This window comes from Pocillopora verrucosa, chromosome 11 (genome assembly GCF_036669915.1).
Source record: "Pocillopora verrucosa isolate sample1 chromosome 11, ASM3666991v2, whole genome shotgun sequence".
NCBI lineage: Eukaryota > Metazoa > Cnidaria > Anthozoa > Scleractinia > Pocilloporidae > Pocillopora > Pocillopora verrucosa.
In genome coordinates this window covers 434,049-460,305 of record NC_089322.1, presented here as the reverse complement: position 1 = coordinate 460,305, position 26,257 = coordinate 434,049, and the positions used below count along the sequence as shown (strand labels likewise).

The 26,257-nt window shown below is 40.9% G+C and overlaps 2 protein-coding genes and 1 pseudogene across 3 annotated transcripts; 2 read left to right on the top strand and 1 right to left on the bottom strand.

Moving 5' to 3' along the window:
• The first annotated feature begins 1,804 nt into the window (after positions 1–1,804).
• Positions 1,805–11,443, top strand: LOC131797417 (DDB1- and CUL4-associated factor 1-like). Of its 2 annotated transcripts, none has more exons than XM_066173885.1 (5): positions 1,805–2,125; positions 2,318–2,492; positions 9,738–9,818; positions 10,215–10,349; positions 11,243–11,443. In XM_066173885.1, exons 2-4 carry the CDS (start codon positions 2,367–2,369, stop codon positions 10,269–10,271), a joined length of 264 nt encoding a protein of 87 aa, XP_066029982.1. In that variant the 5' UTR covers positions 1,805–2,125; positions 2,318–2,366; the 3' UTR covers positions 10,272–10,349; positions 11,243–11,443. The 2 variants fall into 2 exon arrangements, with proteins under 2 accessions (XP_066029982.1, XP_066029983.1); XM_066173886.1 differs by lacking the exon at positions 11,243–11,443 and adding an exon at positions 10,527–10,637.
• On the bottom strand, positions 3,366–8,599 carry LOC136284077 (uncharacterized). The gene has a single exon (XM_066173870.1). It carries the CDS (start codon positions 8,588–8,590, stop codon positions 3,683–3,685), a length of 4,908 nt encoding a protein of 1,635 aa, XP_066029967.1. The 5' UTR covers positions 8,591–8,599; the 3' UTR covers positions 3,366–3,682.
• Positions 11,320–26,222, top strand: LOC131779556 (DDB1- and CUL4-associated factor 1-like; annotated as a pseudogene).
• Positions 26,223–26,257: the final 35 nt, after the last annotated feature.

Sequence of the window (26,257 nt, the reverse complement as noted above, 5' to 3'; positions counted from 1 at the left end):
GCCACCCCCGTTCTACGGACCAGGTGTACCAGGCGACTTTCCACCACAAGTAGGAGGTGGTATGAGACAAGATATTTTTAAGGAAGTGAAGAAAGGATTTAAAAGTGGATTGAAGAAGCGATCCCTGTCAGAAAAGGGACGTGGAGCGAAGAGAGGTGCTTCTTCAGCACTCAAGAACGAAGTGAAACGAAAAATCAGGAGAAAGTCGAACGATATCTTTGGAGCCTAAGAAATGACTCGTATCAGTACCGCACGTAGTAGTGCCCCTATCATTGGGGTGGGCACAGGATATTCGAATGATCCTGTGACTCCTATTTTAAAAAAGTATAAAGGAAGACAAAGGTATCATCGTCAGCAAGGCGGTGGGTTTCCGAGGAAGAGAAGACCATTTAAGAACCGTTCTACTCGCAGAAGCACTCATAAACGATGGAGACGTTGAAATAAACACATCATCTGTAGCGAGATGGCCGCGAAAACAAGCCGCTATCAATCCTAATCTCAACCTATTCACGATTCCACCTACGGATCTTTCTACTGCTAGTTACAGGTACGTCAAAGTACCACCTCATACAGCGAGTATTACTCCGATTCACGTTTACATAGAAAGACAATCGGACTACATTGATCTGAAGCGGAGTTTTGTGGAATTGAATTTGGGATTCAAGACGACGGGAAATGTCAATCTCACTTCACGCAATGACACTGTGAATCGCATGACAACTCCAGCCAATAACCTGGCGCAAACACTCTTCAAACAAGTCAATTTCCGAGCTAATGGCACCCTTCTCACAGAACAAGTGGTCATGTACCATCTCCAAGCCTACATACAGACGGTGTTGAATTACGACAGAGATGATGGAGAGACCATCCTTCAACCCACAGGTTGGAGGAATGAAATCAATTCGCCCGCAAACAAAGCTTGCCCCGAGAACCAAGTAAAATACCAATAACGACTTCCACGTTTAACTGCATGAAATTGTCCATAATTCTGATTGCCCGATTGCCTGATTGTCTGTTTACTTGTATGAATAGCTATTTGTAGATTTTGTGGCTGGTAACGAGTACTTTACTTCGTTTTTGGCGGACCTCATTTGAAAAACCGTTTTAATATCCTTACGTAAAGATTATTTAGTTCCCAGACCAGGGGAGTAAATATAGCAGAATCCAAAAGATGGTTTCATACCTGTCAAGCTGATCGGTCGATATTTTCCAAGTTTCAGATTCCGGGGAACATTTTTGCAGGTTTGTTCTGTTAATGAACAGTTTGAAAAATTCAGAAGACAAGTATCAGAGAAAGTCTGGACAAATGACAGAAAGTGATGGACCAAAAAGTAAGACATTTCCTGTAAAATTCAGAAACGACAATTTCGGTAAACATTGTATGAAAACGAGATCCCCATGCTTCTCCATACCTTACACAGCAAACTTGTCCGGGTAATCACCTGGTGATGAGCCTTCAAAGAAGAAAATGTAAAATCATAAAAGAACTTGTAACTGTTTAAGTAACTTTCGTTAACCTTTCTGAACTTCAGTTGTGGTACTCTAATTTCCTCTTAAGCACTTCAAAAAATTTATCAAACTAGAATCAAAAGTTAAGGAGGGCAAAATACAATGGAAGTCATTCATTTCTCATGATCATTTTTGGTCGTTAAAGATGAACCATTCCAAATAAGATCACAGCCGAGTCGCAAAATAAAAAAGACTGGTTTGAGGTCAATAACAACTAGGCATTCCGCGCGCGAATTTGATAATAGCCTGGGATTTAGCGCGTGTTGTGTTGGAACTCGCCATGTGACTAATCGTCGTAAATATAGTTTACACACAGGAATTACATCTGATCTTCGCAAAGTCAACAAAATCACTTGCAGTAATATCAGAGTAATTATGCCGAGAAAAGCGAGATCACTTTCGAAGAGGAAGACCATGTAATCCTTTATCATTATATCTTTCGGATCAAAAATGGCGGGCTTTTCAATCTTCGAAACTCTACACGTTGTGGATTCGTTGTAGTAAACTGTCTATTTGTTTTGGCTGCATTGGATAGCACCTCTGAACTCAGTAATCCTTTGGATACTTGGCGAAAGGAAGATCAGGATAATGTATCACCCGTTAAAACACTACAAAGGTTGGTGAAGTGTAATAGTAGTAGTATTTTTGGTAAAATTTCCGCACAGCCCCCTACTATCGTAAAACAAATCTGTTTCCCCAATGGCAATGTGTTGTTTTTGTCATTGTTTTCTCTATCCACCAAAACTGTTGTTGAATTGGCATGTGGCTGTAATTACACACCAAAAAAAAAATCCTTTTCCTCTCTCAGAACGAATAAAACATAGCATGGAAACGCGCTGTTCAGAAATGATGAATTTATGGACAAACTACTGAACTCCTATATCATGAGCACTGTGGAACAGTTTGATCTGAACTGCACTGCAGCCAGAGTGTTGTTAAATGCCATGCCTGGGCTGGAAAGTGCTGCAGTTTTTCAGGATATGGTAAGTTTAGCAAGGTATTCTAAATCTTTCAACTCCCAAGATCTGATTTAAATTCTCTCCTCTAGCTGCTACACATTTCCATGTAAATTCGTTATGAGAATTTGGTGTTGCACACTTTTCACACTTTTATTTTTTTATTTTCTTACATATTTACAAGATATTAGATCAAGATGACAATTTCTTCCTGATAAGTCTGACTATTCTCATTACCTTTTTGCTGGATAATGTATGAATATTATAGGGAGAAGTTACTTGTTAATCACTTGTGGGAGTTAAAGTGTTAATAATCTTAAGATGTGACATTTTTTCGTCAGCTTGAGTTCCATGTTAAAGTCCAAAAATTGTGTCCAGTTTCTGTGGCATGGCACTCCCTTCCTTTTTTAGAAAAAAATAAATACTTAATATTAACTCACACAATTTCTACTTCATCAAATTATGGATAAAAAAAATGAATTTCTTTTAGTTATGAGTTTATGAAAAATTTATGAAAAAGAATAAAAAAAAAAAAAAAAGAGATTTTATTTGTTGCTCTCAGTTGCCTCACTTCAGTGGAAAAAAACTTTAAAAAAACGCAAACTTTTCAGATTCACTTTCATTTTTCCTTAATTAATAAAAACATATTTCTTAAATAGAGTAAGAGAGATGGTAAGTTTTGAGCTTGGTAAAGAAATAGAGAAAGATGTTTTTTGTCCTGTTACAACAAAGAAAAAATTCTAATCTGAGTCCCCATGTTGAATCAAACCTTAGATCTTGGGATTCTGGGGTCTGATGCTCTATCAGTGAGCCACAGAGACTCTATGGTGAGTGAGGTTTATTACAAAGTTCAGTGACACTTGTCCTGCATACTGCAAGGATCAGCAATGTTGTTAGATAAGACTTTGTCTATTTCATCGAGAGATTTATCCTAGAAAGGCGAGCATCCTCGTAAGAGAATGATAGAAACATGTGCAAAGTACAGCTTGTTACAAGTGGCTCGCGCCAGGCACCTATCGGGCAAATCATAACTAGTGTCCAGATCTCTCATCTAATGTTGCGTTGTGCTCTATCTCTCCCCAAGTCTTTAGTGTTCCTCATGCTTGCATATGGGGGATAGTGAAGACTGATAAGAACACAAATGTTAATTTGAATTAAAGAACAAAACTAAATATGGAATAGTGTCATTTGACTGTCTCATGGATCTAATGTCTAAGTCACTGTTCCAATAGTCCTTTGGAGTTAAAGTCCCGTAGCCGACGCAGGGCTAAGGGAGGTTTCTTTGGTCGTTCTGGGGGTTTCGGCGGGCTTGACGGCGCCAGTGGATCTGCTTGGGGGCTGGAGGCGTGCGTCCGTGGAGTTGCTGTCGAGGGGTGCTCAGGAGATGGGGAAGGTGTTTGGTTGCTAAGTTGTATCTGTGGTGCATTTGGCTTTGGGCTGGGGCTGTGGTGGTCAGGTGTCACTGCTGCCGGGGTTGGCCCAGTTAGTGGCTGTGCGGGGGATGGTTGTGGGGGCATCCTTGCTTGTGCTGGGGTGATTGGCTTGAGCGGTCTGTGTGGCAGCATAGCAAGATGACGCAGGTCGTCATCAATTGTTAGGTGGGGCGGTGTGGTCCGTATCGGGAGGTATTTCCTTAAGAACTTGCGGTTGCGGGTAGTCATCCTCCCTGAGCCGTCGATGCGGATGACATACTGGTCGAATTGGCGAACCTCGACCACGACTCCTGTCTTATCCCACTTAGTGGGGTAGGGGCCTGTTTGGTTCTGGATGCGGACATGGTTACCAACGGCCAGGGGTGGGAGTCGCTTGGTGTGCTCAGACCATCTCTCTGCAGCTTTCATGTGGCGGTTTCTTAGTGCTGCTTCTCTTGTCGCGAGGGTGTCACGCCAGGTAGGGTGTGGTTGGTAGCGACCAGGTAAGATAGGTATGAAGTCCTTGATTGGCCTGCCGAAGACACATTGTGCAGGGGATAGCTGAGTATTTGGGTCGGGTGTGTTTCGATATTGAAGGACTGCACGCTGGAAGGAGTCAGTATCTAGGCTACCAGATGGGGTGGTGTTGTCAGTGATGAACCGTTTGACTGATTTGACGCCAATCTCTGCCCTGCAATTTGAGTGTGGGAATGCCACTGACGACAGACGGTGGTGTATGCCCCAGTCTTTCAGGAATTGGCGTGTGGCTGTTGCTGTGAATTCAGGGCCGCCATCTGTTGCGAGTTCGTCTGGGATGCCGAATGTGGCAAAGGTTCGTCGTAGACAGTCAATCAGGCCTGTAGATCCCTCTCTTGCTCGCTCAACGAGGGGCCAGTTGGAGTAGCGGTCTACGATAACAAGGTAGGTAACCCCTTTGTAGTGAAAGAAGTCGGCGCAAACACATTGGAACGGGTAGGCTGGGGGTACAACTGGAGAGGGTGGTGAACTCGGTTGAGAGGGTGCCATGCGGTTGCAGTGGTTGCAGGTTTCCCGTAGGGCAATGATGGCTGGGGTGATGCCTGGCCAGAACACTGTGCTTTCGGCGCGTGCTGTCATGGAAGTCACACCTTGGTGGGCTGAGTGCAAGACAGTCAGAATGTGCTGGCGGAGAGAGGGTGGTATCATGATGCGATTCTTGTAGAGAATGATGCCATCAACTGTATAGAGGTGTTCGCGAAATTGATGGTACTCCCGAAGGGCAGGTGGTAGCTCGTTACGGGATTTAGGGAATCCAGTCTCGATAAGATGAATTAGCTGGGTCATTGCCCTGCTGCTTGTTGTGGCCAGCTTGACCCTATCCCATGTGACGGCAATAGTGTTTAATGCTGATGAGGCTGATGAGGCTAGCTGGTCGTCAATGGTGATGGAGCAAGTGCCCGGTTGTGGTTCGGTGTGGCGGATGCCGGCCAAGAAGGAGCGTCCGGAGTTATCTAATTGCGGGAGAGCGGCCAGGGTTGCGGTTGCCGCGGCTATGTCGTCTGGCAAGACTAGCAGGTCTGGTTTGGTGGTTCCCGTAGGATGGCGGGATACAGCATCGGCAGCTTTGTGTTGCACGCCAGGGATGTGTACCATTCGGAACCAGTAACGTAAGCTTTTCTCCTTGAGGTTGCGGAGCCGGGCGTTGGTGATATCTTCAAGGGACCGGTCTCCAAACACTTTTAGGAGGGGCTTGTGGTCGACAGCAATGATCAGGTTACTGCAACCCAGGACAAAAAATCGTGCTTTGTCAAGCGCGTCGGCAACAGCTAGGGCTTCGCCCTCTACTGGGGCATAGCGTGATTCAGCGGCGTGTGTGAAACGGCTCCCAACCAAAGTGATCTTCCAGCCTGTACGACAACAGAAGGGTTCGGGGGATGGGCACTGGCAGTGTTTCTGGAACAGCCAAAATCCGATGCCGCTTTTGGACCAGTCGGTTGCCAGGCAGGTTGGTTTAGATTTGTCAAAGATACGCACACCTTCTTCGATTTCACTGATGATCACTGATTTGGATTCTTCAAAGAGTGTGTGCAGTTCGTCGGTCCATTGGAAAGGGGTGCCGGGCTGGAGGAGCTGGCGGAATGGCAACATGCGCTCAGTCGCTGCGAAGGCATAGGAGACCTGGTTGATCAGGCCAAACCAGGAGCGGACATCTGTGATGTTGGCTGGGATTGGAAAGTTGCGGATGGCATCGAGGTATTGTTTGCATGGCCGCACACAGCTTGGGGTGATCTCAAATCCTGCGAATTCGACAGTGTCGGCTCCGAAGACGAACTTGTCTGGGTTAAGTATGATACCATTGTGTCCGCAGAGGTTGAGCCAGTCAACCGCCTGGAAGAAACTTTGGTCAAGGTTGTCTGCCCAGAGAAGGGTGTCGTCGATGCATTTGGTCTTGTTAGGAACGTGGGACACGATCACATCAAACCGTCTTGAGTAGCCGTCGCCAGAAGCTATGTAGCCTTGAGGTGCTGTTTTATAGCGGTAGCGACCCCATGGAGTGATGAAGGTGGTGAGGTGTCGATCGTCCTCATGGAGGGGAACGCTGTGGTAACCATTCCAACAGTCAAACACGGTCCTTTTGGTGTTGCTTGGGATTGAACGTGCCTGGTGGAAGGGGCTTTGCGTGTGGTGGGTTTCACGTGTCGCGTGGAGGTTGAGCGCCTGGAAATCGACTGTGCGGCGGGGCTTGCCATTCTTTTTAGCACATACAACCATGCGGTGGCACCAGGTGACGGGTTCTCCTACTGGCACTGGTTCGAGGACACCCAGTGAGACGTCCTGGTCGAGTCCTGCCTTGACCTCCTCTTGCCAGTGAAGTGGCACTGGTATGGGGTTGTGGTGTGCGACTGGTTTCGCTTGGGGGTCAACCATTAGCCTCATAGGGATGCTCTCCATTAGGGGTAGCGGCTGGTGCTCGCATGTATTGAAGGTGCTGGTTCGGTAGTAGTCCAGCAGCCACTGTTGCATCTTCATCCGACTGTTCTCTGTTGCTGGGAAAGGGGTGGTTGTGGGCTTCGGTGGCGGTGTGGTGCGACGCGGGCAGGTGCATGGGGGGCTGTCTGAGCCCTCAGAAGTTTGCATATCTCTGTCTGACGGGGTTGGTGCAGTTGCATTGCAGGCTGTGTCTGGCTCGATTGAGCTGCATGTGTTTAGGGTCTCCCCCAACATGGGGAAGTTCTTAGTGATAATGCCCAGTGCCATGCATGTCTCTCGGCTGAGGAAAAGTTTGTCTGAGTCGCTTGTCACGTATACGATCTGTCGGCTTTCCAGAGCTTTTCCGGATGGAGACCTGCCCGAGAACCTTAAGATGACTGCGCCCAGGATGCTGATCCCTTTGTTGTTCACAGCGTGCATTTTCATAGTGACGGGTATCAGGTCACTCTCACAGAGGCCCAGGCGACGGATGACTTTTATGCTAGCCAAGCAGCTCTGGCAGCCTGTGTCAGCCATAGCAGAGAGTTGTGCTGTTGCCAACTGTGATTTGGGTGGGTTGTATCCAAGGGCTGTGTAGTCTTCAGGATGGGCTGTCGCTGTAAGCGTTATGAACGGTTGAGGCTTGGATGGCTGTCGAACCCAGTGATCGGTTAGGTGGCAGTAGAGGTGGTGGTCGAGTGAGATGACTCCTTTGCTTGGCCTGCTGAGGCTAGTTGTGGTGCAAAGTGAGTCAAAAATTGCGCTTTCCGTTTCTCTGCTCTTGCCAATGGGTGTCGGCGGCTGTTGGGGCCTGTTGCTTTTGCCCCTGCTGCGGCAAACGCTGGCAAAGTGGTTCTGCCGTCCACACTTGTCGCAGATGGTGCCATAAGCTGGGCAGTCATGACGGCGGATTCTGGTCGGCGCGCTCTTGCCATGCCCTCTCTTGTTGCAATAAGAGCACAGTTCGTTCGCGTCCCCATCCTTACGTTGCTTGACCTCATCATTTTTGGCACGACGATACTGACTTTGTGCGGCGTCTGTACTGTGGCTTTGTGACAGGCGGCCTGCTGACCGTTTGCCGGCCTCTTTTGCCTCAATGAATTGGAACACCTCCTCAAGGCTCATGTCTTGGTTTCGTTCCCCCAACAGGTCTAATTGGATTTCGCTGTCAGCCAGGCCACGTGTGAGGACATCGCGAAGGACGTTTTCCGTATAGTTGACCTCTATGTTGCAGCCAGGGCAAGTGACTAAAAACTTGCAAACACCAGCTTGGCCGCGAAGGCGGGCACCAAAACTACGGATCGTCTCATCCCGGTCTTGCCGCATGTTGTGTAGCTGCACACGGGCGACCATTGCGTTCTCCTCCCGTACTGCAAGCTTTTTTATGGCTGCCATGACCTCATCTGCGGTTTTGTCGGTGAGGGAACCGCCCGCGTTTCTTGTCAGGTCTTTGCGAAGTTGTTCATCGCAGCACTCGAGGAGCTGGATTACCTTTTCTTTGCCGGTGACATTAGTTGCCGCAACATAATCGCCCCAACGCGTTAGAAAATACGACCAATCCTCACTCGATCCCGCTGCTGAAATTGTCGGACGGCGTACTCTTTCGAGTTTCGTGTTACTGTTGGGGTTGATCGTGTTCACTGTTCCTGGAGTGACATGTACTCCCGAAGAGTGCACTGATAGAAGGACGGCCGCGAGCGCGTCTGTAACTTCCTCTGTCTCGTAGGTGCATTCGGGGAATGGGCATTTGTATTTCTTCGACATTGCGTACTATTGTAGTCCGGGAAGAAAACAAAGATGGCGGTCGATCGGCGATCGATGGCCGCGTTCCCCTCTGTTCGACGTATTACTGGGTAGTCCGTTTGCAACCGGTGTCTCGTTCGCCAGATCAATCCGTGTTGAAGTATGTTTCTATCATAGATAAGACTTTGTCTATTTCATCGAGAGATTTATCCTAGAAAGGCGAGCATCCTCGTAAGAGAATGATAGAAACATGTGCAAAGTACAGCTTGTTACAAGTGGCTCGCGCCAGGCACCTATCGGGCAAATCATAACTAGTGTCCAGATCTCTCATCTAATGTTGCGTTGTGCTCTAGTTGTTAGCATCATGTTTGTAAACAGAATATGACTCAGAATTTTTTCTTTGTCCTACACATGTGACAAGATGAAAAACATCTTTCTTTATTTCTTTACAGAGTTCAAAACTTACCATCTTTCATTCTATTTATAAACATGATGCTATGCAGGACACTATGCAGGATGCATGTCATATGAACTTTGTAATAGACCTCACTCACTGTGGAGTCTCTCTGGCTCAGTGGTAGAGCATTGGAGTGCGAAATCTGAAGGTCTGAGGTTCAATTCCTCATGGGGAATCAGAATTCTTTCCTTGTCCCACACTTGTGATGAGACAATAAACATCTTTATCTACATATTTCCTATGAACAAATTTGATGTCAATCATGTACATGTAGGAAGCAATGCTCAATCAATTATGCAAGTGGACCAGAGAAGCCTTGGAACCCCTAATATCATATGCTACAGGTATTTATATCATAGTTTACTGGTCTTACTTTACACAGTACTTCAGGCTTTGAACATTTTGGTCACCATACCTGAAAAAGAGAAAAAAGACAATTTAGTTGACAAAATATTTAGCATCAAGTGGCCTCCTGGAGAAAATTAGATTTATCTCATTCTTGTACAGCTTCAGCTTCTGAATTAACTCAATTTTGTGTACATGTTTATTAACTGGGTGTAAGTAGAAGGTTGTTTTAGTTAGGTGATCCAAGGTAGTGTACAAGGTTAAGATATAGATAGTCATTGTTTCATTGAGGATTATAATATTCCTTTTTGTTCATTTTAATGTGTACTGCTGCAGTTGCATATTTAATTTGTTTTTAATTTCAAGTATCAAATAACAGGTCTTTTAGCATTTGCCATAGAGGTTCAGGATATTGCTGCAGTATTCAGAGAAGAAAACTCTACCTTGGTAAGTCAGTATTGCAACTTAAAAGAGTGACTAGCATCTAATTTCTCCTTACAATATCTCCCCTGAATCAAACATAAAGGCTATGAGAACAAAGGAAATGATCACCAAATAAAGAAGCTTTTGACATCTTGTTAAATAAATTCTCCAAGTCAACAACTAAAGAAATGTATATAGAACAGTATGGAGAATATGCATACTGATGTTAGGGTGAAAAGGGGTTTTTAAAATATTGCACCTTAGCTTTGTGTTTAACAGCATTTGTTTTCCAAAAGTCAGAGTGTATAGTTGGGTTTACACTTCTCAGGAATTGTCTTTTGTCACTCGTGACATTTTTTGTTTGGAACACCTTTTTTAAACTATACGCTGAGGATTAAATGTTGAATTTCACATGTTTAGGTTCCCTGTATGCTGTGGCAGCTGCAAATTTTAAAGGACTTGTCAGGCCTTATATAGTCCCTTGTGACAGACCTGTTAAACAGGATTATCCTGAAGGCAAAGACAGACAGGAACAAGAGCAAAAACAGTAACATTGTGAGTAACAGGGAATGGAAAATTTTGATCTGGAATAAAATGATCAGTTTAACAATTGTTATCAAGAACAAAAATATTTAATGATCATCTGTCAAAGTTTTGCACCAAAAACTCTGTTTTAAGCCAGTTTATTCCGAATGGAAGTAATGGGATTACAAGAGGGAAATTCTCCGGCAGGTGCCTTACCAAGGAAGCCACCTTCCTCAAATCTTATTGAAAGTACTGCAAGGATAATGTGATGAATAAGTTCCACAAAAGTGAGATCTTTGGGATGAGGTCCTTGAAGCTTTTAATGGAATCAACACTAGATACCAGTAAGTGCAAATAGGGTCTTTGAGAGGTCAAGTTTTTTTTTTTTTTGCCTCAAAATTCCACTCTTGTGAAAAATGTTGGAAAGCTGTGCTTTATGGTTTTTTTTTTGACCCTTTGACTCCCAAAATCAGAATATTAATTCTCCCCTATATTTGCTACATCTTTCCATGTAAATTAGTTATGAGAATTTGGTATTTAGATCAAGATAACAACCTCTGCTTGATAAGTTTGTGTATTCTCAATAGCTGTTAAGTGAATTACGTATGTACATTATAGAGAGAAGTTACATGTTGATCACTTCTTGGAGTTTAAGGGAAACAAGGGTAGCTTTCAATTTTGAACAAGGGGGATTTGATAGTATATCTAGGTGGTCACAATAACATGGATTGAGAAGTGTCCTTCCTCAAGCACTTCAGTATTTTTGTTCTTATTATCATTTGTTTCTCTTCTTTTGTGTCAAGGGAGGGGGGGGGGTGGGGTGAGGAGGGGGGGTGCCAGGAAGGAAGTACTCCAAGTAGATTTGCCCTGCGCAAGCCAGCTCAGTTTCCTTAATATTAATAGATATTTTCTTTTTGTTTTAGGTAAAAGTTGTCAACAAGCAAAACATCCAGTTGAAAATGTAATTTGTGCACTTTAGGGAGGGTACCACATAGTCCCTATGCCCTTTTCCCTCTCCCCCCTGACTCTTGGCATGCAGCAGAGACTAATTCTGCAGTATCTGACTCCCTTGGGAGAATATCAGGAGGTATGTGCTGTAATAAGGCACTTGAGCATTTGATGTAAGTTGACTGAAGTTTGTGGGGAGCTTGTGAGAAACGTGTACTCAATCTGTAAGGATAATTTAGAAACTTAACAAATTTGAGTGAGGACCGACTATTGAACAGAAATCTCTATTTAGTGTAAAAATATGCTCGTACTTTTTTTTGGTGAACGTTTATTTTGTTTAGAGAGGCCAAGAATTTTCGGAGAGTAAAGCTTGAGAAAAACTGTGTGCTTTTAGGAACTGATCATCTGTAAAGACAAAATATACGTGTATATATTAGAGCCAAATTGAGGACGTATTCTTTTGCTTTTTATCCCTCAAATATTTTTTGCAGTGCAGAACAGTCAGCTTAGCGTTGAAAACGGATGTTGAATTTTCGAAGAGACTTCACAAACAAACAAATTTGTCTCTCCTTCATTATCAACTTGGATCGACTTCTAAAGAAATAAAAAGAGCAGAGCGATATGACCTTGTGAAATCAAACCAACAGAATCAGAAGCAAAATACTGATGCCACTCATGACTCCTTCGCAAGTGATATGTGAAAAATGAATTGCTGGAGTTGTGAGCCGTCGGTTAGCTCAGCTAAGAACTGGCATTGCCTGTGATTCCGACAATCTAGTTTTCACTGGATCATAAGCGTTGGAGTTATTAGCGGAAACGGAAGAAAAGATATTGTTCGGAATATTCCGACTCCGATTTCGTCAAGCTTTGGGCTCCACTTACGACTCCGACTCTCGATTTTCTCTGGTTCGCCGGCATTCCTACGACTAATCAACAATACAACTCCAACTCTGTCTTTTGTGTAAACGAACCTTTGGGCACTCTACCACATTCATCCCTCTTGAAAAACACTACTTTAACTCTTCAACTCCCAGTTCAAATTTGTAATTCTCCTTACTGTCAACCATAGAATTCTTATAATGTTAGTTCGGATAATTTAGTATTGGATCAGCTAATCCTGCCCGAATTGATAATTTTCTTCATTCTCTTTACTTATCTGGTTGATATCGTATTGATATTATAAGGAGAAATTCTGTGTTGGTCACTCGTGGAAGTTAAAGGTTAAGACAATAATGCATAGTACCGACTGAGATCTGACAAAAAAGCCTCAGAATTTAAAAGCTATTTCCTTTTATTGTCTTTTTAGTATTTGGCATCCCTTTTTTTGTCATAAAAAGTTTGCCACAGAATTTGTGACTCATAATGGAGTCAAGCGGTTACTAGAAGTGCCCCGCCCATTTGTGGCTGCTACGGATGTTCTATGTGTTTATATTATCTTGCTTACAACGAGGACGCCATGGAGAGGGTAAGGCATTTTTCCATTAAAAAAAAAAAATGTTTTTAGGATTTTTGATTTGTAGTTGTAAGAAATGCATTATTTAGTGTAGATTAAACTTACCAGTGATCTGTGAGTTATGAGCAGACCAGTTTTTGTGTGGGATTTCCCACACTAAGTCAAGGCCCGCGAAATTTATTTCTTTATTTCTTTATTTCTTTATTTCTTTATTTCTTTATTTCTTTATTTCTTTATTTCTTTATTTCTTTATTTCTTTATTTCTTTATTTCTTTATTTCTTTATTTCTTTATTTCTTTATTTCTTTATTTCTTTATTTCTTTATTTCTTTATTTCTTTATTTCTTTATTTCTTTATTTCTTTATTTCTTTATTTCTTTATTTCTTTATTTCTTTATTTCTTTGTTTCTTTATTTCTTTATTTCTTTATTTCTTTATTTATTTGTCCACGAGAGAGAAGTGCTTGTCACGTGGTTTCTATTTGCGTTCAGTGAGCCGTGAAGACTGGATTCCAGTCAGCGTTTTTTCATAGTGTATTGTACGGCGGCCATTTCTCTTCTCAGTCGTTGGGTTTTGGAGAACTTATTCGGAATTTCATATTTGTTTCTTGGGGATTTTCGTTTCCAAGGTAAGGATAAGTCATTTCATATTTTCACGGGTTCTTTGCGTGCTTTAACTTTTCAATTTTGTTGTGGGAGCTTCACGATTAAGCTCTCACGAAAGGCGATTACGTTTGTACACCTGGTTTGTGTTCTTTCTTTCATAATCTGAGGCGTTTGTTTCGTTATTTCTTCAGCTGTCTATAACAGAAGATTTTTCCACGTAAGCTAACACGCTAAAACGCGGTTTGTGTTCAGTGCAGGTTGCACAGGAGCTTTTACGTTTTCACAAGCCAACATTTATCGGCTTGGACCTTCGGTGCAAGGAGTCATTGTACTCTCGCAAGCCAACATTTGTCGGCTTGAATGTATTTGTGCGGGTTGCGCTTCAAAGAGTCTCAGGGTGTCTCAAAGTGTCTCACGAGTGTCTCAAAATGTCTCTCGAGTGTCTCAAAGTGTCACAAACTGAAAGAAACTATTGTTTGCCTTGAACTGTCAAGAGTGTTATCTATTTTAATAAACTGAGTTTCTAGTTAGTTGGATTGTTGTTGTTGCTCGCTCAAGCACACAAGTAAATATGGGGATCTCCATTGACCAATTCCGTTCTAGGATTGGATCTCATGAAGATTTACATCCTGATTTAAGTGAAAACTATGACCTCTCTGATGATCTCAACATTCCATCAACATCGCTGAATAATGAACCACTGATATTGAATGAATTACCTGATTTCGATTTTCGTCAAATGGTCCAGACACCCGATAAAGAGCAAAAAGAATTTTTTATCACATTTTACATCAGATTAAAACCTCAGAAACCCCTTTCTACTGCTTCCTCAGTGGAGGGGCTGGTGTTGGCAAATCGCATTTAACAAAAGATTTGTATCAGGCAGTGCTTAAGTATTATAACACTAGAGCTGATGATGATTTTCATCTGATCAAAGTTAAACTATTAGCTCCAACTGGTAAAGCTTAAGGGTAACACTCTTCATAGCACTCTGGCCATTCCTGCCAATCAATCACTGAGACATTACAAACAGCTTGATTCAAGTAGACTAAACACTTTGAGAAGTCAATTGATTTTTGTTGATGAAATCTCAATGGTAGGAAATGGTAATGGTAATTTGCAATGCAGCTAAACAATAGGCTTAAAGATATAAAAGGCTGTAGAGAGGATTTTGGAGGTGTGAGCATAATTGCTATTGGTGACTTATTCCAATTAGAATCTGTTATGGATGCTTATATTTTCAAAGACCTCAAAAATGTAGATTTATGCTGTTCTTTCTCCCAGTTTATGACATAAACACTTTAAAATGTTTGAACTTAATGAAATCATGGGTCAAAGAGACAGCAAATTGTTTGTGGAATTACTTAATAGGTTGCGTAAAGGTAAACACACAGTAGCTGACATTGCAAAACTTAAGGAGAGCTATACAAGAAGGCATCAACAACCCAATAGATGCACCTCACTTATTTATACAGAATGCTAAAGTAGATGAATTTAATCAAAGGGCCCATAATGCAGCCACAGGAAACAAATCCACAATAAATGCTCTAGATAGTGTTATTGGAGCTATCTCTCCAGAGCTAAGAATACTCCAGAGCTAAGAATACCCAATGATCCAAGAAAAACAAAACAGTTAGCCTCAACCCTTTGTCTTGCTGAGGGTGAAAGAACACACCTTGTCATGAATGTACGACCCGAAGATGGCATGACAAATGGTGCTGGAAATGTTGTTAAACTAGTTCAGTTACATCAACAAACCAAACCATCTGGTATTGTATGGGTACAATTTGACCACTCAGATGTAGGTCAGAAAACAAGGAATGAAAAAAGACATTTGTATGTACAAGGAATTGAACACACATGGACCCCAGCAAACACTGTGACTACACAGTTTGCGGTAGGTAGAAACAGAACAGCACAAGTTGTTAGAAAACAATTTCCACTGCGTTCCGCAGCAGCAAAAACAATTCACAGGTTACAAGGTGATACTGACAGTAGAATTGTTGTGGATTTTAGTACCAGAAATACTATTCCACACATACATTATGTGGGACTCAGTAGAGTGACTGCTATAGAAGGCCTATATATTTCTGATTTGTGTGAAAGCAAGATTGCTGTTAATCCAGATGGAGAGATTAAGAACAACTGCAAAACTTAAGCTTTGCATCTCCCCTCTCCATGACATAACATTTTCCCTTCTTAAACTGTGTTATCTTAATGTAAGGTCTCTTCACAAACACATAGAAGATATATGTAAAGACTTAATTTATCTAAGTGCTGATATCAATATTTTCACCGAAACAAGATTTAATTCTCAAGATAATAATGACATGTATGACATTGCTGGTTATGTTCTATTCCGTAATGATAACCTTAATTCCAGCAATGGATCAAGGTCTTATGGTGGTACAGCTGTGTACAGTAAAATCCCATACTTACCTGGATACCCCTATTGTCACAATATACATGGTGTTGAAATAACAGTAATTAAGTTAGCAAGTCTTTAGGATTGAATAATCATAGGGATATATCACTCCCCAAACGTGCTTGTAAGACAACTTTATGAAGCAATAACTGAGGTACTAAATAACATTTCACCAGACAACAATAACATTACTGGAGACTTTAATATAAATTGGCTTGTTGAAACAGACAGAAGACCTTTGTATAATTTACTAGTGAGGGATAACCATTACAAACAGTTCATATCAACTTATACAACTGACGAAAACACAATAATTGATCATGTATATACAAATATATCTAACATTGATATACAAGCAGATGTTTTAGCAACATATTTCACAGATCATAAAGCTGTTTGGGCCTCATTTCACGGTGTCCTCTAACAAATTACTTTATCATTATGTACATTGTTTTTAAGTTAAGAGAGCAACAAAAGAAAGCAGTAAATAGTTATGAAAAGAGTTGTTTCCCTTTTTTCAGAGGAATTTGTAATAAGAAACTCGCAAAACTATTAATAAAGAAATGCTGCTTATTCATTTGGTACCAGAACAGGCCTTTTAAAATTAAGTTTGAAGTCATCTTTCTAAGAGTTGTCCAGTTTAACAACCATTTACAAAAGACAAAAATAAACTACATAACACACAGTCTTGAAATTTCAAGGCAGCTCCTTTAGCATCTTGGCTAATTTCTAACTGCAACCTTTATTGACAACCCTGCATTAAACAATTATTCCACAGTTAAGTCTGCAACCCCTCCTGAAATACTCCAGGATACCAAAAAAAACAACAACAAGCAAACAAAAGTGCTTGTAACTTATGGGAAACACACGCATGTTGCACCAAAAAAACCCGCGTGTAGCAGAAGAGGCCGATTACTCGCAATTTCTCGTAGTTTTGAATTTCCCTTTTGTTTTTCAGAACACCCATATACCTGTACTTTTTTACACCGATGCGATAGAAATTAATTGGAAAAGCATTCCTTGAAATAGGAAGTCGTACTGTATTTTCAGCGAAAAAGATCGTTAAGTGATCAAAACAACACCGGCCAGATTATAGTCACGTGCTCGGCAACGACTTCTTGAAAGCGATCATCTTTCATTCTTACCATCAAAACAGTCCCGTTTGCATAGAAGAATAACAAAACGAAACGATTACAACGGAAAGACCCAAATTGGCGTAGAAAGAAATAATGCTGCAAGTTACCATTTTTTTTATGTCATGGGTACATGTTTCCGTGGGAATTTCTGTGTCAACAGCTTGCTGTCACTCACAAAGTCTTCGTGATTCTCGCTGGTCCTCGTTATGTTTAGCGCATGGAAGATTCGAAGACCCTTCAAATTTGGTTTTTAAGTTGATCATAGCACTAATCTGAAACATTTGAAGCCCATTTCAATATAGTAAATGTCGGAACAGGCGTGTAAAGACAATAAATATCGCAACGATCAGTGCAATCATAATAGCGCCAGGACTTTGGACTTACTTCTTCGGAAGGATAGATCTCGAGTTCGAAGCCGACTAATTACGACTAATTACGAAGAGTCCACGCTAATTTGCATATCGCAGAGCGCCCACAAGAACTTGTTTCTACGCTATCGTGTATCCACGAGTTAAACAGTAGTAGCAGAAATTTTTTCAATTTTTTTTTAATGACTGTTACGAAAATATTTACTGCTCCAAGTATTTCCATTATTGCCGTATAAACAAATAAATAGCCTAAGCCACCAAGAGGTAATTTAATTGTTGAAGACGATTACCAAACGTTCAAAAACACGCCAAAAAGCTTCCAGGGAGGGAGGGAAAGGCATATTGCTTGATAAAAGTATAAGTTAATACCCCAGATCTCTCCTGTGAATCTGTATTTGTTCAAATAATTCCCGCACAAAAATTACTATTCAGGCTGTTGATTCCAGGCCTAATATCACCCCTGTAGTACAGTTGACTCACGGTGAGCGACAGGTTTGCTTCCGCTCAAAAACCCCTTGCAAACACTTTGTCAATAAAATCCCACACAACTACGCATTGCGGACCTATTTTTTCTAAAAGAGAGAGGTAACCAGTATCATTCCGTTAAACATGAAATAACAATGAATAACACATCTCTGCTTATTTTTCATCAATCTCCCTCTCCCTCTCCCCCCCCCCCCCCTAGAAAAAGCTTATTTATGTATAACGTATAACCTTCAGGTAGAAAAAACTTCACAGCACTTATTGCTGCATGAAGAGAGATAAAAAAGGAATAAAAGAAAAACTGGTTAAATGGATAAATAGAATCGCAAGCAAGGAGAATGAAAAAGATTGAGATAAGAAACATAAAGATAATCACTCAAAAAATGTTATCTTACAAAACTACTATTAATTCCACAAAAAAACGTCGAATAATTAAATTATTGGTGCTCTTTTTTCTACATGGGCCCGAGAATCATGAATTAACAAACAGAATATGTCGACGGAACCTCCTTAACTGTTTCAAGTAACTTGTTTCAGGTGTCCCTCCTACCAAACCCTGTGCTGAGTGACCTGGTCAAGTATGCATTGTGGCTTCTAGAATGTTCTCACGACTCTGACAGATGTCACGCAACTCTCTTTTTCTCGCTCACGTGTTCATTTCGAGCAGTGCTGGAATTGTTCGACAGTAATGATGGTGTGCGGAAGCTTGTGAACCAGGTAATTAGTCAGTTGTATTTATTAATTACCCGACACGGTTTGGTCCCCAGTGAAACGTGGATCGTGTAGTTCAATCGCCTGGAGTAGGATCACACCACAAGGTCTGTTTGTGACCGTGAAAGGCAAAACGGACACTGACGGAAAACCGTTTGAACGGCAAAAACGAACGGATGACAAACGGTTAACGAACGGTCCTTGAAGCGTTCGAACGGTTTGCCTAACCGGTCGAACGGGTGAATAAATTATTTGAACGGTTTGGTCAGCCGTTCGAACGGATGAGTAAAAATTTCGAACGGACGGGCAAACCGTTCGGACGGGTGAATAAATTATTTGAACGGTTTGATTAGCCGTTCGAACGGTTTGCTTAGCAGTTCGAACGGATGAGTAAACCGGATAATGTCGAACGGACTGGCAAGCCGTTGGAACGAATGAAAATTATTATTAATTACGATTGGTTGTGCGATTGGTTTACCAATCGTATAGTTGAATAATTTGCTTAACGGTTTTCGAAACCATTCCGAGCACATGGCTTGATCATGGAACGGGCAATGTTGCTATGTATTGTTTTCATTTCATCTGTCGTTGTTGTCAATTTCAAGGCCTTTATTCTCTATTTTACGGCTTAGAAATGACGTTTTTGTACCTAAAGTTTATAGTCATTTTCTGAAACTACTCATGAAAGGTGCTTGTCATCGTGGGTTGAAATGACAGCTGAGTTAATCGTTTGTCTCACGATTTAGTCACATAGATGTGGATCGCGACGTTTCGATCGTTATACTGAGTATCTGTAGAGAAACTACGAGTGCAATTTTCTCCTTTCCAACGGATGAACAGAAGTCAAACCGTTCGAACGGATGCCGCAGTTCTCCGAACGGACACTTCTAGTTGGCGAACGGATGTAAATGTATTTCGAACGGATATGCAAACCGTTCTAACAGTTTGTCGAACGCTTTGAACGGACCTTTTTAGGCGTGCGAACGGATGACGAACGGATAACGAACGGTTTACCCCTTCGAACGGATAACCGTTACTGTCCGTTTTGCCTTTCACCGTCACATTTGTTCTGTGACCTTTCCGTTCTCGTAGGAGTAGCAATTTCTCTTAATAACACTCATTCGAAATATTTTGTAATACGTAACGAAATAAAAGAATGTCCAACGTAAAATGTGATTGTTTACTTAATAAAATAGTGGATAACGTTGGAGGCCCATTCTGACTGGCTACTCAAACTCGGAATATCCGTTGCTGTTCAACTCCGAGCAACTCGCGCGTGATTTGCGCACGGAAATATTGCAATCATTGCGGGAATAAATTAGTTAAAATCACCCCTTTTTGCTCTATTATCTTACTGTTTGAGGATATACTAAAACACCTATTCACCTCAGTGTCGATGGCTGGCGGTGGATATTCACCTCGCAGCTTCGAGACTCAATGAATATCCACCACTAGCCAGCCACCTCCTCTTCGATAAATAGTTTGTTATTGTTGAAACGTAGTTTGGAGACTGCCGACTGCTGTGAATTAACGAGTATTTAGTACACGCCGTGTTTGCATTTTGCAGACTGCGCGGTCTCGTTTAAATTTTTTCAAGCCATTTTACGGTCCTATTCCACTTGCATTTGCATCTTGAAAACAACGAATGTTATTGGCTACAAACCATTCTAAAAGAATCTCTTTTTGTTTAACCTTGTTGTGGCAGCTAAGTACGCTTTCAATCCTTTGTCCCAGCGAGGCAGAACTACTGAGTGATGATGAGGTGTTGGTAGACAGGAAAACACATTTGCATGGCTCTACGAAGATACTTTGATGCGCATCTTCACATCAAGGCAGATGTTAGAGTATGCTCCAGCAACACTGCGTTGGGAGCCTGTTGAGGTAATAACTGAAAAATAACGCGAAAGAAAAAAAAGCGTCACATGGTCGTGGTTGATTGTTTCGCAGAGGCGTATCTTGGTTTATTAAGTGGAGGGCACATAGTAGCACTGAAACTCCTCTATAGAGTGTTATGGTATCTTTCCCAGGGACATGATACGATGTCCGGCTTCAAACTTGTAGGTTATGAAACCCCTCGATGGACACCATAACACCCACTTCCATTGCTTTGTTGTTGTTTGTTGTTATTCTCTTCCGTTTTAATATTATTGTTATTATTATTATTATTTTTTTTTAGAGGGCGCGGTAACGAATCCTGCAATCTGATTGGTTCTCAACCCTTTCAATATTTTCCAATCTCTGCCCATGGGCCACGGTAACGCTTTCGTGAGTCGCCGAGTACATCCCAAATTTCGTTGCCATTTTTCATAAATATATCTCGTTTTTTCCGGCTGGGCAGTATTTTTAGGCAAACACGTCGGTCACTACCTCAAGCCGATAAATAACTTGTGAATCCTCTCTTTTCTCTCTCTCAAATCACTGTTGTTAACAGAAAAATATTGGTTTCAGAAAGAATTTGTTTAAGCAATAGTGTCATTACGTTGGTTGACTAGCGGCCTAAAAACCGTCTGCAATTAATTTTAATAGTTCACAAAAAGTACCTAGAAAGTTAAAACGTGAGGTATTTGGTTACAGTTAAACTGAACGAAGGAACTTCATTCATTTAATATCTGAATTTTCTGAAACAATTCGTTCGTAGTGAAAGAGCGAGCAAAGTTTTAAATTCAGTTTTACAACAAATATACGCTCTTGGTGAGTCTTTCCGAGTCCGTTCAATTTAGACATTTGTACCGTAAATTGTACTACAGAAACTGAAGGAATTTATTGAGAAAAGGCCGCATTAAATCCCCTTGTGTCTCATTGGAGTGTGCCATTCGAATTTAGTTTTTGTGGAGGAAAGACCAGATTTACACACGCCATTGCAGCAAACAAACGAGCAAACTCTCACAACTTCAAAATAAAAAATTTGAATTTACTCACAACTACTTTCCTCGCCGTTCACTTAGTGAACAGAGGTAAATCTTCGTACATGAATGAATCGTCGATGAGAGTGAGTAATACTTTCCGTTAGATCATTGAATGTTTTTGAAGAAAACATTGGCATGTGTGACAGTCCTTGCCAAACTAGTTCCGTTGTTTTTCAAATGTTCTTGCGCTTTTTCTTTTCTTACGCGCTCTCTAATTGACAGGTGTCAGATTATCACAGATACTTGTAAAAATAATGTTTCAAAGTTTGTTTGGAAGCCTTTTAAATCACCTTTCTCCTTACGCAAATGAAAATGTTTCGGTAAGGCATCTCTCTTTAATTTGCATCACCTCTATTTTAACTATCATTTACTCACTCAAAAATTGTTCAGTTTATGGAAGATCTTGCCGTATTTACAGCCCTAAATCATTCGGGTTCTTTCGGAAAGAATTTCTTCAAGTTTAAAAAAAATCAATATGTTATTTATCGGCTAAGGGTCGGTCCGTATGGTGAAAAACTGTGACCTCGGTCTTGAAAATGCTGCCCTCGGCCTACGGCCTCGGGCAGTATTTTCAAGATCTCGGTCACAGTTTTTCACCATACGGACCTCCCAGCCGGCAAATAACATATATTTATTATTATTTTTATTAGTATCATTATTATTATTATTATTATCATCATCATCATAATTATGGATAATGACAATAATACTTTATTCAATACTCATAAAAAAGACCTATGTACAGTGCTTCACTTAAAAAGAATTAAATTTGTACCTTAACATCTGTTAGAAAGAAAAGAAAAAATCATAATGTCTCAATATCTCTTGAATTATAATCCACGAAAATGTTTCTCTACTAATTATTATTACTATTACTATTAGCAATCACTACCAATATTTAACAACTTTTCACTAATTCCTCTTTAAAATCTGCCACGGTTTCAACATGAACCAACAACGATAAAAACATTAAATAGTAGTAATAAATAAAATGCAATATTCAATATCTTTTCTCTAAATAAAAATCTAACGTCCTAACAGTCCTGCTAAAAAATAATAATAATAATAATAATAATAATAATAATGAAATAAAAAGATATATAAAAAATATAATTATAATTATTATTACAATTACTATATTCATAAGTTTCCTAGTTTACATATATGATTCGCTCTCAGGAATAGAGTGGAGAAGTAATTTCATTCATTTGTGTGTTTGTTCGTTTCTTGTTTTGTTTTGTTTTTGTTTTTATTTTTTCATTTTATTCACCAATGTTCATAAGCATAGACACACCTTGCCAATTTACCTATAGCTAGAGTAAACTGTCTTCCGTCTGAGGTCTTTACAGTGTCAGAAGGCACACGTTTTCTCGTTTTTATTAGGGATTTGTGGCAAACCACTACGGCCTGAAACGAGGACGTGGTTAAACAAAAGATCTAATTGCTCAGCACGTGCGTTTTAGAACTTTTTACATCTCCGTAGATGCTCTCTGCAAAACAAAAACGTGAAATCACCCAAAGTTGCGTGGTCTGAGAACGGGAACACCGATTGCAAATTAGTAAAACTTACATTTGGAACTCAACCCTGCTTACATATGTTATACTGAAGTTGTGGTCCCGTAAGAGACGATAAACACATCCAGCCTCTCGCGAAATTCTAACCAAAAGTAAAAATTCATCATTTCAGTCGACGTCTTCCTCGACGTTGCCTTTCTGACTGCTCAAGTTTGCTATTATTTAGCATGTTTTCTTTTTATCCTAAAGATGATGAACAGACTTCAAGGCTTCACCCTGCCGCTTCAGTTGATCTCCCTATCGTCAGACTGGAGAGTGACTAGTAATAAGTAAGTCATTGGTTTTGCTATCATTTCTCCAGAGTTTGTACGAGTCCAGGAAAATCAGGAAAGGTCTGCTTGTAGGACTGTGCTACTGGACTTTGAAATTCTCGGAAATCGTTTCAACTCAATGAATTGAAGTTTTTTTTAATTCAAAAATCAAAATTGTAGCAGAATATTAGTTGTAAAGATTTTCTACTGCCTTCGAAAAGGTACAAGAAGCTTTTTAGTATTGTTGAGTTAAGATATTACAATTTTTCTCCCTGCATTTTAAAGGCCTGTCCACTGCTCTATGTTAATATCATCGATGGGTAATTGTTCCATATTTAATGGAAATTAATAGTTATTACTGGCATATTTTGCTCTATTTGTGAACTCTGAATATCTCGACTAACATTTTTGTACATTAAAAGCGTATAAACAGCTTGTTAATCCTCTCCATTCGTGTTTCTTTGCTCCATTCAAGAGCGGACGCCATCTGATTAGCAGCCGACGTGACACGCCTTGTTTTAGAGATGCTGTTTGTGTTGACAGTCGGTCCTAAGGCTTAGATGGCGCTATGTGAAGAAGTGCAACTTCCATCAGGAGAACAACAGAAAGGAATGAGGTGTGATCTACGGGAAGATAATTAATTTAGACGTGAAGACTCGAAAAATTCCCATCAAAAGTCCTTCGTGATCATCAGAAGGAGTCGAAGTGTTCTTAGTCACTTTATTTTAATGACCCGTGAAAACATTTGGTAGCAAGAGGCCAGAAGGCTTATATATTCTCTATTCAGTCATCTTAAGAAATCTTTTTTTCCAGGCTTCTACTGTGTTGCGCTGAAGGGAGGTACAGAAAGCCGCTCTGAGGTACAGAAAGCCGCTCTCCACGTCATTTGTAACTGTGTGTGCGGTCCTCGAGTCAGGGTAAGTGGTTAGTGCGCGTTTAGATTGAGTTCCCTGCCTGCCGCATGAGTTTCTCAAAGTTTTATCGCGACAGAAAGAAACAACAACAACAAAAACAAACAAGCAAAAACAAATAGGAAACAGGGTTACAGGCGTAGTTTGTTAGTAGAGCAGGCGAAACTTCTTCATTTTGTAACTGACTTGGTAATGATAAAGTCGCGTAAAGTTGAGTCAATATCGGAGTCAACACGATAATCTTTGCTTACATCTGCACAGTTCCTCGACCCCCTCCCTCCCCTCCCTCAACGCTGCTCCCTTCCCAGTCTTAGGCTGATTAAAGTTCATGAAAGAATTGCTACTCAAGCTTTAGGAATATTTGTTGAATTTAAAAGTACTTAGTGTTTAAGGCGTTAAGCTACCAGGCCGAGTGCGTTGTTCTTTTTTTCCAGTTTTCCGTTTAACTACGGTACAGGCCTGATTTTTTTCAGTTTTTTCTTTCAACTGCTTAAGTAGTGTTTGGCGTCACCGCGATGATTACTTTTGTCTTCATTGTTTGCAGATTAGCGGAGCTGTTGCAAAATTTCATGCGAAATCCAAGCCGGCTTTCAAAAGTAACGACGACATCTTATCCAAGATGTGGGGATGCATCAGGGCCAGTAATGGCATCAAGGTTCTGCTCTCCTTACTGATGGTGAAAACGCCATTGGTTGATACAGATTGTATTCGTGTTCTGGCTTTTGATGCGAGAGCCGATCATTGAGGATAATGCTTCCGACCACGCCCTTTTCTGCAAATATGCTGCCGAGCTACTTGAGTCACTGGTAAATCCCTGGTTACGTCCTCTGCAGTCCCGTCCCTGTCTAGAATAAACAAGGTATGAACTTGAAATTGACACAACCTGTCGTCTCACACAGGGGAGGGCGGAGACCTTCAACAGCGTCTTTACTCGACAGTTTACTACTTATTAACTTTTGTTTTAACGGCAAACGTGCGGAAAAGTCTAATTTCGATTATTCAAGTTTTGCTTAAATAATGAAAAATCGATGATTTTATTTGAAGAATTTATCAGAATCTACTTCTTTGTATTTCTTGTTTAAAAATGGATGGTCATCGAGACTGTCTTCAGGCTTTCTCTGTTTTCAGAGGAGGGGAGGAGGGACATCCTCAGTTTCCCTGCCATCCCCTCCTAAAAGAAAACATTTGAATGGTCACACTATCGGTTTTCATCTAAATACTTTTAAGTTGAGGAAATTAATAAATTAATACTTTCTAGAGCATTAGAACAGCCCAGCAAGAAATCATATGTAAATTTAACGGTTTTAGAGTTTGAATTGTCCTTTTACTTCTCTTACCCAATAGCTTCTGTGGGGTCGGTTTTCTTACTTATTTCGACGTTCTCTTAAGTAGGACACTTTCAAACCCTGTACAGCCCAACAACTAAATATCAGCCTTTACTTTCTTAGGCTGATGTTGTTGCGCAGACTCATATTTCATATCCGGCAAAAGAGCTTTTACAACTGGTTCACAGTCACCTCACAATCCAAGGTTTGTTGTGGAACGTCGACGAGCGTTAAGAGAAAATCAGGTCAGGAGGCGGAATCACAAGCAGAAGAATTTCCCTTTAAACCTATTTTTAGATCATACCCCGCTTCATAACACACTCCTGAAATTTAGAAACGAAAGTCCCAAGTCATCCAATAGTCCAACAATTATGCAGAGCTGGATTATTTCTATAATTTAATAGGAATAATCTTTGTTGTAAGGCCTCTTTGTTGTTAAGTCTCTGCTTCTTATTTTGAGTGTCGTAAAGCAATCAAAACAACCAATTGGAACGAAGAAAAATATCACGTGGAGCCAATAAGAATTTAAAGTAAAAATAAGCAACCTTCTGAAGTGCGGGAAAACGCGGGCGACAAAATCGCAACTGGTTTAGTTTTGAATCTGATTGGTTAAGAAGGTGGCGTGAGTTTTCTAGATTAATTACAGCCCTTAGCGGAGCAAAAGCGAAGCGTCCCAGATTACTTTGGACACTCGAATTAAATTTATTCTAGTCTTGAGGGTGTTTGGCTCATTTTTTAATCAAAGGTGTGGTTGTTTTGGACCAGGACTTCATGAGACTTCAGAGGTTTTACGGAGATTCAGAGATTGTATCCTTTTCTTGTTTTTATACAACGAGCCAATG

Coding starts and splice junctions, on each gene's coding strand:
- LOC131797417 (XM_066173885.1), top strand. CDS start 2,367: ATGGACAAACTACTGAACTCCTATATCATGAGCACTGTGGAACAGTTT. Junction 2,493..9,737: donor CTGCAGTTTTTCAGGATATG/GTAAGTTTAGCA, acceptor TTTAATTTCAAG/TATCAAATAACAGGTCTTTT. Junction 9,819..10,214: donor GAGAAGAAAACTCTACCTTG/GTAAGTCAGTAT, acceptor TCACATGTTTAG/GTTCCCTGTATGCTGTGGCA.
- LOC136284077 (XM_066173870.1), bottom strand. CDS start 8,590: ATGTCGAAGAAATACAAATGCCCATTCCCCGAATGCACCTACGAGACA.